At 36.4% G+C, this 13961-nt stretch overlaps 1 protein-coding gene across 2 annotated transcripts in view; it reads right to left on the reverse strand.

Moving 5' to 3' along the window:
- The window catches only part of CCDC73 (coiled-coil domain containing 73), a 234870-nt gene that overhangs the window by 113870 nt on the left and 107039 nt on the right, over positions 1-13961 (reverse strand). For both annotated transcript variants that reach the window (XM_055356532.2, XM_055356533.2), the window contains one exon: positions 8671-8742. In XM_055356532.2, the coding sequence (XP_055212507.1) occupies positions 8671-8742 (72 nt within the window). The remainder of the gene's footprint in view (positions 1-8670; positions 8743-13961) is intronic.

Here is a 13961-nt window from a genome sequence, read left to right on the forward strand (position 1 = left end):
TCCTGAGTAGCTGGGGCTGCAGGCGCCTGCCACCAAGCCTGGCTAATTGTTGTATTTTCAGTAGAGATGGGGTGTTGCCATGTTATTCAGGCTTGTCTTGATCTCCTGACCTCAGGTGATCCACCACCTTAGCCTCCCAAGGTGCTGGGATTACAGGTGTGAGCCACCATGCACAGCCTGCTGTTGGATTTGGATAGCTAGTATTTTGTTGAGGATTTCTGCATCTATGTTCATCAGGGATATTGGTCTGTAGGTTTTTTTTGTTGTTGTTGTTATGTCCTTGCCTGGTTTTGGTATTAGGATGATACTGGCTTCACAGAATGATTAAGGGAGGATTCCCTCTTTCTCTTTTGAAATAGTGTCAGCAGGATTGGTACCAATACTTTGAATGTCTGACAGAATTCAGCTGTGAATCCGTCTGGTCCTAGACATTTTTGGTTGATAATTTTTTTATTACCACTTCAATCTCACCGCTTGTTATTGGTCTGTTCAGAGTTTCTATATCTTCCTGGTTTAATCTAGCAGGTTTGTATATTTCCAGGAATTTATCCGTCTCCTCTAAGTTTTCTAGTTTATGCACATAAAGGTGTTCATAGCAGCCTTGAATAATCTTTTGTATTTCTGTGGTATCAGTTGTAGCATCCCCTGTTTCATTTCTAGTCGAGCTTATTTGGATCGTCTCTCTTTTCTTGGTTAATCTCACTAATCAATTTTATTTATCTTTCCAAAGAATCAGCTTTTTGTTTCTTTTATCTTTTGTATTGTTTTTCTTGTTTCAATTTCACTTAGTTCTGTTCTGATCTTTGTTATTTCTTTTCCTCTGCTGGGTTTGGATTGTTCTTGTTTCTCCAGTTCTGTGAAGTGTGACCTTAGATTGTCTGTATGTGCTCTTTCAGACTTTTTGATACAGGCATTTAATGCTATGAAGTTTCCTCTTAGTACCACTTTTGCTGTATCCCAGAGGTTTTGATAGGTTGTGTCACTAACTTCATTCAGTTCAAAGAATTTTTAAATTTCCATCTTGATTTCATTGTTGACCCAATGATCATTCAGGAGCCGGTTATTTAATTTCCACGTATTTGTATGGTTTTGAGGGTTCCTTTTGGAGTTGATTTCCAATTTTATTCCACTGTGGTCTGAGAGAGTACTTAATATAATTTTGATTTTCTTAAACTTACTAAGACTTGTTTTGTGGCCTATCATATGGTCTTTCCTGGAGAATGTTCCATGTACTGATTAACAGAATGCATATTCTGCAGTTGTTGGGTAGAATGTTCTATAAATATATGATAAGTCCATTTGTTCTAGGGTATAGTTTAAGTCCATTGTTTCTTTGTTGACTTTCTGTCTGGATGATCTGTCTAGCACTGTCAGTGGAGTATTAAAGTCCCCCACTATTATTGTGTTGCCATCTATCTCATGACCAAGAACCCAAAGCAAATGCAACAAAAATGAAGATGAATAGATGGGACTTAATTAAACTAAAAAGATTCTGCACAGCAAAAGAAATAATCAGCAGAGTTAACAGACAACCCACAGAGTGGGAGAAAATCTTCACAATCTATACATCTGACAAAGAACAATATCCAGAGTCTTAAAAAAAAGATATACAAATGGCCAACAAGCATATGGGAAAATGCTCAACATCAGTAATGATCAGGGAAATGCAAATCAAAACCACAATGTGATACCACCTTACTCCTGCAAGAATGGCCATAATCAAAAAATAATAGATGTTGGTGTGGAGGTGGTAAAATGGAACACTTTTACACTGCTTGTAGGAATGTAAACTAGTACAACCACAATGGAAAATAGTGTGGATATTCCTTAAAAAACTAAAAGTAGATCTACTATTTGATCCAGCAACCCCATTACTAGGTATCAACCCAGAGGAAAAGAAGTCATTATACAAAAAAAATACTTGTACATCCATGTTTATAGCAGCACAATTTGCAACTGCAAAAATATGGAACCAGTCCAAATGCCCATCAATCAACAAGTAGATAAAGAAAATATGGTATACACATACCACAGAATACTACTTAGACATGAAAAGGAATGCAATAATGGCATTCACAGCAACCTGGATGAAACTGGAGACTTTATGCCAAATATCATATGTTCTCACTCATAAGAGGGAGCTAAGCTATGAGCACACAAAGGCCTAAGAATAATACATTGGACTTTGGGGAATCAGGCAAAAGGCTGAGAGAGGGGTGAGGGATAAAAGAATACACACTGGGTACAGTGTAGACTGTTCGGGTGATGGGTGCACCAAAATCTTGGAAATGACCACTAAAGAACTTATTCATGTAACTAAACACTACCTGCTCCCTAAAAACCTATTGAAAAAAACAAAAACAAAAACTTTAACAGCGCCCCTTTCTGGGTCTTCCGATTGTCATAAAGCTTTCTACCTATTTGTACCTCAGCAGTGCAGACAAGCCCTTAATGCTCTAACAGAACACCATGGGAGTCATCAGGGTCTAATTGTTTATTACAGTCTTCCCTCAGACCTAGTGGCAAAAGCCAGCTCCTTATCAAGGGCAGTATTAGCAGCTGTCAAACTAGTAGAGGCTTCTACTAATGTGGTTTAAGGATTTATTTAGACTTCATGATACCTCATGCTGCGCAATCCTTGTTATTTACTAAAAACACATCTCTCAGCAAGCAGGTTCACCTCCTATGAACTTTTATTACTTTCTCCCCCACACATTTCCACCCAGTGCTATAATACCTAAAAGTCTACTAACAGGAAGACAAATACCACATGATCTCACTTATATATGGAACCTAAAAAAGTCAAACTTATACAAGTTGAGAGTAGAATAGTGGTTACAAGAAGCTAGGGAGGTGGAGGCCTGGGGTGGAGGGAAGGGAGATGTTGATCAAGGGTACAAAGTTCCAGTTAGATGGAAAGAATAAGTTTGAGATCTACTGAACAGCATGTAGTAAGCATAGTTAATAATAATGTATATTTCAAAATTCGTAGAAGTAGATTTTAAATATTCTCACTATAAAAAATAAGCATTGAAGTGATGGATATGTTAATTAGTTTGATATAACCATTCCACAACATATACATACACAGGTATATCAAAACATCACATTGTAGCCCATATATACAATATTTATTTTTCAATTAAAATAAAAATCTAAATAAAAAATAAAGAGGCATGAAAACTGAAAAAGAAAAACTCATTGCTTATTTCTCTTTAATTTTTAATCTGCACAAACTATACAATAATACTATTTGATAATTGCCCCCTAAAATTGCCAATAAGTCTGTCATATAATCTTACCTAAGCTTACATATATGTACATGTATATACTAATTTACTTTTTATGTTATTCATTATAAATATGTATATATACACTGTTCATTTTATATATAGCATATATAAATGCTTGAATAGAAACAGGTTAAAATGCTTTTATATCTTAATGAAAAAATACACTAATGTAGTAAAGAGATGGGGATTGAACAGAGGACCTACCAAACTTTCTTTCAAGAAATATTTTGATAATCAATAACTACCTATATAAAGTATATCTCTTTGATCTCTATTTCTAATAAGTGTTACTCATAGACAAGTTTAACAAGAAGGCTGGTATTGTTTTTCCATTACCCAAAGAAAGGAAAATCCATGACGATTCAGTCTCTGTCTAAGCAATAACTGTGCTTCAGACAGATTTATTAGAAACTCCCCCCAGATTAAATTTACATGTAATCTTGTTTGTTGATAGGTCATTTTTTGAAAGTGAAATGGAAAAAATATCAGGCAGGATATATTGCAACAGTCTCAACTGACCCCTAAATCATGACTCCTTACCAGAGGTTAAACCAGCCCAGATGACAGAACTTATTCTACTCAGCAAAGCTTGCCAGTTGTCAAGACATCAGAGAGTTAACATTAATAGCAGCTATGCCTTTGGTGTAGTCCATGATTTTGGAATACTGTAAAAATAATTATGGTTTCTGATCTCAGTAGGAATCCCAATTTCAAGTAGTCAACCATTTTAAGTGTTCTAATGCTTCCTTAGGGGATGGTTATCATAAAGCCACACTGAAAGGGATAACGTTAAGGCTAGAGGAAATATCCTAGCTAATCTTTATGACATACAGTCAGTCCCGGCCCCCATGATATCCAAAAAGCCAAATCTTTGAAGAAATTTAAAAAGGCTATTTTGGAATGCCTACAACTGGCTCCAGAGTCTGAAGAAAAAATGTGATAATAAATTACAAAAAGAAAATCTCTTTCAGGACACTTTCAGGACAGACACTTGGTGGCACCAGAGGACCTCAATGGAACTTTGTAAAAATTTTATAGGAAATTACCCCTCAGAGCAAGGACAAACTGAACATTATATTCAATCAGCATTGGTGGTGAAATTTTACTAAAATTGCTGAGGATGTCTGTGGTGTACAGCTGTCATTAGCACTGTCTTGGTAAAACTGTTATCCTTGTAAATCCAAGCCTTAGGGTCCCTATAAACACTTTCAAATGGATTTCCTAAAATTAACCCCTAGAACAGGTTCTGAGTATGTTCATCATTGCTTCCATCTTCTCAGGATGAACTAAAACTTCTTGCCAGAGAGCTACAGTTCTGTGAGTAGAAAAACAAATTACTTGATTTTGTGTTTCCAACCTGAGGATCTATCTCCAGGGACAGGGTTACTCATTTTACTGGGACTGTCATTACAGAACTTTGCAAAACCTTGTCATTTATTTAGAAATTCATTGCCCCCATCATCTTCAAACTTGAAGAAAAGTAGAGAGGACTAATGGCACACTGTATCTGACACTCTTAAACTTCCATGACCAAGAAGGTTACCTCTAACTCATAACACCATGAAGTCCATACTCCCCTATATTCATTGGCTTTTACCATATAAACTTGTTAAGAGTTTGCCCTATGAAGTTGGCTACTTCTCCCCTGATTTTGAACATTTCTTTACTTCAGACAAATGTGGCAAAATACTCCAAGGGACTAATGTAATCTGTTTCAGAGTCTTATCACAAACAGATAACAGTTGCTTTTCTTCTATATGACCAAAAGCTCAGAGGTAGTGTCTTCTAGAAATGACCTCAGAGAGAAAAAACAAACATCCTGAAACCATGTTGGAAATAATCCTACCAAGAACTGCCAGCACAGTAGCTAACCCCTGGGGAATAGATCCTTGAATTCATGTCTCCCAGATGAACAGACACTAGGTTTCACTAATACATGGAATGCCATTCCATCAAGAAATTTAAATCTAAGGAGTCTTGAGAAAGCTTCAGAAGCAGACATATTCAGAAAGAAACAGCTACCATTCAAGAGGTGTGGATCAAGACAGCCTCTACCCAAGACCTACAGAGTCTGTTTTTATATGGCCAGTGAGCCAGGAATGGTTTTTATATTTTTAATGGGTTAAAAAGAAAAATAAAAAAAAACATTTCAAATCACCTGAATATTGTATAAAATATAAATCTTAGTGTCCATAACATTTTATAGGAACATAGCCACACTGATTCACGTAAGTACTGTCCATGGCTGCTTTTACACTATAACAAAGTTGAATGGTTGTGACAGAGACCATACCGTCCACAAAGCCTGAAATATTTACTATGTGGCTCTTTACAAAAAAAGCTTGCTAACACCCTACCTAGATAATCAGAGCTAAAGATTGCAATGCTTTTATTTGCAGGCTTTTGTTCTTTATTTTCTGAGGTACTTTCTTTCCCCTTTCTTAATCCAGCCCCTTAAGTGAGTAAAAACATATTATTTATTAACCATGATGATTTCAAAGGTCCTTATCCTTAATATTGCTCCCTACATTCTTGGCCACTCTATGGTGTGAGTCCAATTACTAATGGAAATGTTTGATTTGGGGATGGCCTCTGTTCTCTTGGTTTAATATAGGTATTCCTAGCTGCTGGCTTTAAAGTGACCTACAAGTTCTGATAATAAACTTTTCTTTAGTGTTTTTCCACATTGGTGTGTTCAGAAGTGTAACTTCTGGAATCTTAAGTACTGTTGCATAGCCACTGTCCTATAAAGTGATCCAACAAAAGGAAAAACTGATACACACGCACACACACACACACACACCACCAGAAACCACCTACATGCCATCATGACTCTTCATCAAGCAGCATAAATCTTGATTGATCACATCCTAAATAATAATAGTTTATTTTATTTTCCAGCTCAGGTTGAAGAAGCAAAAGGGGACTGAGAACTAAAACCACCTGCATCAATATAACAGAGATATTCAGAGTAAGAACTGAGAATACCTGTGTCAACACAACTTAGTTTTTTGTTCCAGGAAACCTTTGCCCAGTAAATATAAGACTATAAAAACCAATAAATTATATCACTGTTTGTTTCAGGCAACTGCTGCAAAACAACTTATCTGAGACAATAGTTTATTTGGGTAAACATCTGGTTTATCAAACAACTATTTATTCTCAAGAGTAGCTTCAAGAGCTTCAATGTTGCCACATTTACAATCCTAAAATACTGCATTACAAAATTTGCCCAATCCCCATCAATATCCTCCCTTAAAAGATCTGCCTAAATCTGCTTGCACCTAGACCCTATAACCCTCTACATAGTCCAATACTTTGAAAAAAGTGCAAAAAGATTTGCACCTTTTGAAATACTAAGACTCTGTAAAAGTAGTGTTTTCACTTACTGCAATGAGTTTCAATAAACACACCTGCTTTATTAACAAGTTGTTTGGTGATTTGAGGGAATGCAACCAGGCAGTTCTAATTTACACTGCTAACAACATATGAAAGTTCTTGTTTTTCTAAAAGTTGGTAAAGGTAGGAATCTGGCTTTTTCTTCAGATGGAATCCAGCTCTAATACCATTTCTTGAATAATCCGTTATTCCCCACTGATTTAAAGGCCACCGTTAACATTCACTAAATTATCTTATGTATTTGGATCTATTTCTAGATTCTGTTGTGTTCTACTAAATAACTATGTATACTGCACCAAGCTATTTTAATTATGACAGCTTTATATTATGTTTAAGAATCAAGTATGACTATTTCATTCCCTTCTTTTTAAATTTCCCAGCCACTCTTGTATGTTTATTTCCACATAAACCTTAGAATAAGCTTAAGTACCAAAAATATGTTCTTGACATTTTAAATTGGATTTATTTATTTATTTTTAGAGACAGAGCCTCGCTCTGCACCCAGGCTGGAGTGCAGTGGCGCAAACATAGCTCACTACAGCCTCAAATTCCTGGGCTCAAGTGATCCTCCCACCTCAGGCTCCCGAGGAGCTAGGACTACAGGCACACACCACCATGTCCTGCTGATATATGTATTTTTTAATAGAGACAAGGTCTCACTATGTTGCCCAGGCTGGTCTTGAACTCCTGGCTTCAAGTAACCCTCCTGCCTTGGCCTACCAAAGTGCTGGGATTACAGGCGTGAGCCACTGCAGTTGGTCATTAAATTGGGTTCATTAAACTTACCTTAGGGACTGTGATAACTTTATGCTGTTAGCTCTATGCAAAAACAAGATATAACTTTACATTTTAAAATCTGCTTGAAATTAGTTGTACTTAGTATTTACCTACTCTTTCCCTCCATATTCTTTCCCTCCACAGATAGGTCTGTTTCAGACTTGTCCTTCATATAATTCAACCCTGATTTTACTCCCACAGTCTGCACAACCTTTGGATCTGTCTAGCCTCGAAATTCCAATTATTTCTAGTTTGGTCTATCCACTATCACCTGACTCCTGATTCTGATGTTACCCCCAACTCCTGTTTCAATATTACCAAACAATGAGAACAGAAATCAGCATAATTACACTTTCAGGTTTTAGTTGTTAAGATTACTCTGATGGAACAGCATGAGAAGCACTATCATAAATGCTTCAATACAGATAAAGCTATGGAGAAAATAAGAGCTGCTACTATTTTTTAATATTTGGTTACATTATGTAATAACACCCTGGAAAAATAAGGTACGAGTTATGAGGTTTCATTGTTTTCAAAATATTCTCAGTCCCCTATAACACACAATGTGTTTCTCAGATGTAAAATAGTTTTCAGAGTTATTCACAGTGCCGTATCAAAAAGCCTGAACAAAATTCTTATTCTCAGTTTTCTGGAAGCCTAAATGTTACCAACAGTTTTAGTTGGAATTTTCTTGAGATTTTATTTAAAATAATCCACTAACACCTGAATATGTTAGAAAATTTAAAAATTAACTTGGCAATAAGGATTAGAATACATTTTAAAATAGATGCTATAAATACTAATCTGAGAGAAAAAAAGTACTCACTTTGAAAGTTAGCTTTCAAACTGCTACAAAGAACTGCCCAAGACTGGGTAATTTATAAAGGAAAGAGGTTTAATTGACTCACAGTTCAGCATGTCTGCGGAGGCCTCAGGAAACTTACAATCATGATGGAAGGCGAAGGGGAAGCAAGGCACCTTCTTTACAAGGTGACAGAAAGGAGAAGTGCTGAGCGAAGAGGGAAGAGCCCCTTATAAAACCATTAGATCTCATGAGAACTATCAGGAGAACAGCATGGGGAAACTGCCCAAATGATTCAATTACCTCCACCTTGTCTCTCCCTTGACACGTGGGGGTTATGGGGATTACAATTCAAGATGAGATTTGGCTGGGGACACAAAGCCTAATCATATTACTCACCTTTTGCCATTTAAGTTCCTGTGTCTCCACAATAATTTTACCAATCTGCTCTTCATAATGAATTTCTGCTTCCTAAGTCAAAAAGAAAAAGAAAAGTGCTATAAAAATAAAGACTTTAAAACTTCCAGTTTCAGCTCTTTCTGGAGAAATATAGAAATAGCATACTCCCACCTTTACAACAAGAAAAAAATCTAGACAAACTGCAAATTAAACAGACAAGTCCACCATAGAACTGAGGTCCCAGATCAATCAAGTACCCAAAATCTGGATAGAGACAGGTGCCTAGAGAAACAGAACCCTGACATTTGCTTACCTGGGACATAAGCTACTGAGGACTGGTAAGAAGCTTCAATGAAAAGTCCTTAATAAATTGCTAAAGGTAGAATGTAGGCTACTGTAAAAATATGAATCTCCTGAAATAGGGAGGTTTGTACTTTCTAGCAGGATTTTCTTCTAGGAAACCCACCAGGTGCTTACAGAAAAGGTTGAGAAAAATCCTATAAAAGTTTTCCCCTGCAGCACTGGCTATGTAGGGGAAGCGCAGTCACAAACCATCTTCCCTATTTCCTCTACAAATCAAAACCCTTAATCTGCAGAGGGGAGAGCAACAGAAACTATAGCTAAAAGCACTAGTGGAAACCCTCTGCAGCTGGGCAAGGGGACCAAAAGTCATCGCTAAAAATTCTACCTAGGCAGACCTATCTTCCTTATCTCCTCTAAGCAGCAGCTGGGAAGAGAAGGACTGGGAGAACAAGGCAACAACAGTTCTTTCATTGTCGGAGGGGCAGGAATACATGCTAGGCCCAGCATTACATATGAAGGAGGGACCAAACACTCATGAAGATCTCATCCTGAGACTCAGGTTCACCTAAGACTAAGGTTTAATGAGAATATCAGAGAATGCCCTTCTTCCCCTATCTTCCACCACCACCACCATGCCAATAAGCATCAAGTAAAAAGAACAAGGAGATACAGCAAGGAGAGCTGCAAAGACAGAGTTTCTCTGGGAAGCAGGACAAAGAAAAGACCCAAAGACAAGTGGGAAGGCCCAATGCCAAGCAGGAAGCAGTCATTTAGAAATACTCTCTGGTTTTGTTTGAAATAATTTAATACTCCTGAATTCGCCCACATCATAAACATAAGGTATCACTAGAGAAATCTGAAGCTTCTGCTGAATAACAGGCAGAGTTGAAAACTGCCTGGTTTAAGTATTGAAGGTGTGCCTCAACACACACACACAGAGCCCTTCTGCAAAAACTAGGAGATTTTTTGTTTCCTTTGGTATTTAAAGAAATCTCTGCGATCACTAGCTGACCACTAATATAACAGCAAAGTCAGTAGCCACACACAACAAAGACAACAGACCTTACAAATTAGTTCAAAGACAAATTAGTTCAAAGACACACTAAACAAAGACAAGAAGCAGGAACCCTAGAAAGTGAGAAGAGTCTGATTTCCAGAGCTGCCATATATCCAAAATGTTTCTAACAAAAAGTTACAAGGCATGCAAAGTAAAAGCAAAGTGTAGCCCATTATACGGGGGAAAAAAATTAATGGAAATTATACTTTAGGAAGCCCAGAAATTAGATGTACTACATAAAACTTTTAATCAAACTATTTTAAATATGGTCAAAGAGCTAAAAGAGACCACATACAAAAACATAACTATTAAAAAGATAATAAGCAAATGCTACAAAAAAACTTTATACTCAGAAATTTGACAACTTAGAGAAATTGGCCAATGTCTCGAAAGCCACAAACTATCAAAACTCAACCAAGATAATACAGACAATCTAAATAGCCCTATAACTATAAAAGGAGTTGAGTTTTTAATAAAAAGCCTCCCAAAAAGAAATCTTCAGGCCCAGATGGTTTCACTGGAGAATACTACCAAATATTTAAAGAATTAACACCACTTTTACAGTCTCTTCCAGAAAAATGGAAGAGAAGGAGACACATACTAACTGATTTTATCAGACCTATTTACCATAATACCAATACCAAAGACAGCACAAAGGGAATACTCTGACCAATACTTCTCACAAATTTTGATGCAAAAATCCTTAATAACATGTTAGCAAACAGAATCCAACAATATAATTTAAAAATTATATGAGTGAAATTTATTGCAGGTATGCAAAGCTGGTTCAACAGTTGAAAATCAATCAGTATAATTTATTACATCAATACGCTAATCATATGATCGCATCAACCGACACAGAAAAAACACTTAACAAAATTCAACATCCATTCTTGATAAAAACTCTTACCAAGTTAGGAATAAAAATATTATCCTTGCTTTTTGTAAAGAACATTTACAAAAACCGTACATTTAGCATCATATTTAATGGTGAAAGACTGAATGCTTTCCCTTTAAGATCAGAAACAATGTAGGGATGTCTATTCTCATCACTCTTATTAAATATAATACTGAAAGTTTTAGCCACTATCAGGCATACACAAATAAATAAACAGATTGGAAAGGAAAAAATAAAACTACCTCTATTTGCAGATGATATGATTGTATGCATAGAAAATACTAAGGAACCTACAAAAAAAACTCCCAAAAATAGTAAGTGAATTTAAAAAGGTCACAGGATACAAGATTAACACACTAAAAACAATGTCACATTTCCATATTTTAACAATGAATATGCAGAAACCAAAATTTAAAATGCAACTTATAATCACATCAAATCAAGAGAGTAATTATCTCTTGGGGTGGGCATTAAAGATAGAATTTGCCTGGGAAGAGGCATGAGGGAGCTTTCTGGGTTGATGAAAATATTTTATATCTTGATAAGGTTTCAATTATACAGGTGTATTCACCTGTCAAAACTCACTGAATGTACAGCTACATGTACATTTCATTGTATATAAACTTTAATGTAAGGAAAAAAGCTGTAGAGAAATAATAAACTCTTTGTAATGATACTTATTTTATTTAGGAAAAAAGCTGTAGAGAAATAATAAACTCTTTGTAATGATACTTATTTTATTTTTTATTTTTTGAGACACAGTCTCACTCTGTCACCCAGATCCAGCCTGGAGTGCAGTGGTGCGATTTTGGCTCACTGCAACCTCCGCATCCCAGGTTCAAGCAATTCTCCTGCCTCAGCCTTTCAAGTAGCTGAGATTACAGGTACATGCCACCATGCCCAGCTAATTTTTATATTTTTAGTAGAAATGGGGTTTTACCATGTTGGCCAGGCTGGTCTCAAACTCCTGGCCTCAGGTGATCTGCCTGCCTCAGCCTCCCAAAGTGCTGCGATTACAGGAATGAGCCACTGCACTTGGCCCATGATATTCATTTTAAATATCAGGAGGAAGTATACTGATGTCTGCAATTTACTTTGAAATCATCAGAATAAAGTCAAAAGAGGGATAGATAGATATGTGATAAAGCAAAAATAGAAAAATATTAATGTTATATGAGTGTTCACTGTAAAATTCTTTCAGTTTTGCTGTATGTTTGACAATTTTCATAACAACATGTTGGAGAGAAACCAAAGAGTAGATATTAACAGATAAAATATGTGCTTTTTAAATGAAATATTTTTCTATGACTCACTATTTTTTTTTTTTTTTTGAGACAGAGTCTCGCTCTGTCACCCAGGCTGGAGTGCAGTGGTGCGATCTCAGTTCACTGCAAGCTCTGCCTCCTGGGTTTACACCATTCTCCTGCCTCAGCCTCCCGAGTAGCTGGGACTACAGGCACCCGCCACAGTGCCCGGCTAATTTTTTGTATTTTTAGTAGAGACGGGGTTTCACCGTGTTAGCCAGGATGGTCTCGATCTCCTGACCTCGTGATCTGCCCGCCTCGGCCTCCCAAAGTGCTGGGATTACAAGCATGAACCACCACGCCCGGCCTATGACTCACTTTTATGTCCTTTGCTTTATTATACATACATACACATATATACACTTATGCTATGTTACTCAAAGATAGACTTTCATGAAAGTTGTCTCATTTAGAACGTTTTTAGCCGCAAGTAACAATAACAAAATCCAGCTCACAATGGCTTATGGGAGTTAGCATCTCACATGAACAGGAGTCTAAAGGTAGAGTGCTTCTACAATTGATTATTTCAGTGGCCCACTCAACAATATCATCAATACTATGATTCTGCTCATCTTTCCATTTTGCCATTATCAGTGATTTTCATCATGCTTTCCACCCCTCATGGTTGCAAAATGGTTACTTTCATTTTAGGCATTAATGACAAGTCAAAGAACATCTTGCAGTAGAAAAAGTGTATTCTCTTAAAAAAAGGTTAACAAAAGCTTTCCCAGAAGCTTCCCAACACACATTCCCTAATAATTCATTGGCCATAACTGGCTCACATAACCTCTCCTAAGCCAGTCATTGGCAGGGGAAGTACATTAGATCTTTATAGGTGATTAAAGTGAGGACTTATCCGACTCACAGTCATGAGAGGTGGACCCTATGACACATTTAGGGTTTTTCCAACATGGAAGAAGGGAGGAAATCCATACCAACAGTATATACTACAAGATACATAAATGAGGAGAGATTACAATCTCTTACAGTAATACCTTTCTATTATTAAAACATATTGAAAAAGGAAATAAATGTACATATATACATTTGTTTTGGGAAGGAGTGTACATAAAACATGCATCTCTTCTCAAAGCAGTTGGACTGAAAATGTACAAGATACTGTTTTCATCATGTAGGTCTGGTTCTCTTTTAACCACTTATCTTTCAGTGGTTAGAGTGGGTTCTGAGGCCTTACCATGATCTAGATATTGTTCTAAGTACTTTTTATTTATTGATTAATTGAATCCTGGACATACTATAATGAGGTAGGTTCTCTTACTATTGCCATTTTATACCTAAGGAACCTGAGATAGCAAGAGGGTAAATAGCTTGGCTAAAGTCACACAGGAGGTAGATGGCAGAGCCAGTACTCAAACTCAGATCATCTGTCTCCAAAGTCTCTTAAATGCTGCATTACACTACCTTGAAGAGATTGTGGATGCTGCAGAACAGTATGGATTGTTATGATATATATTCCTTTCCTTCAAAAACTTCAGAAGTTAATCTTTATATCCCCTCAAATTTAGGAAACCATTCAAAATCATTTTACCTATGTAAAATATGCAAGCACAATCTGGTTATTCGGTAAAACATCTCAAAATAAAAACTAGAAATATTTGTTGAATGAAAAACAAAAGAATGTAAGAATTGCTATGAATTTTCTAATATTAATAGATAATTTTCTATATCAGAAATCTTTGTAATAGATTAAGCTGACCAATGTGAAAAC

Source organism: Gorilla gorilla, chromosome 9 (assembly GCF_029281585.2).
Source record: "Gorilla gorilla gorilla isolate KB3781 chromosome 9, NHGRI_mGorGor1-v2.1_pri, whole genome shotgun sequence".
Classification (NCBI taxonomy): Eukaryota; Metazoa; Chordata; class Mammalia; order Primates; family Hominidae; genus Gorilla; species Gorilla gorilla.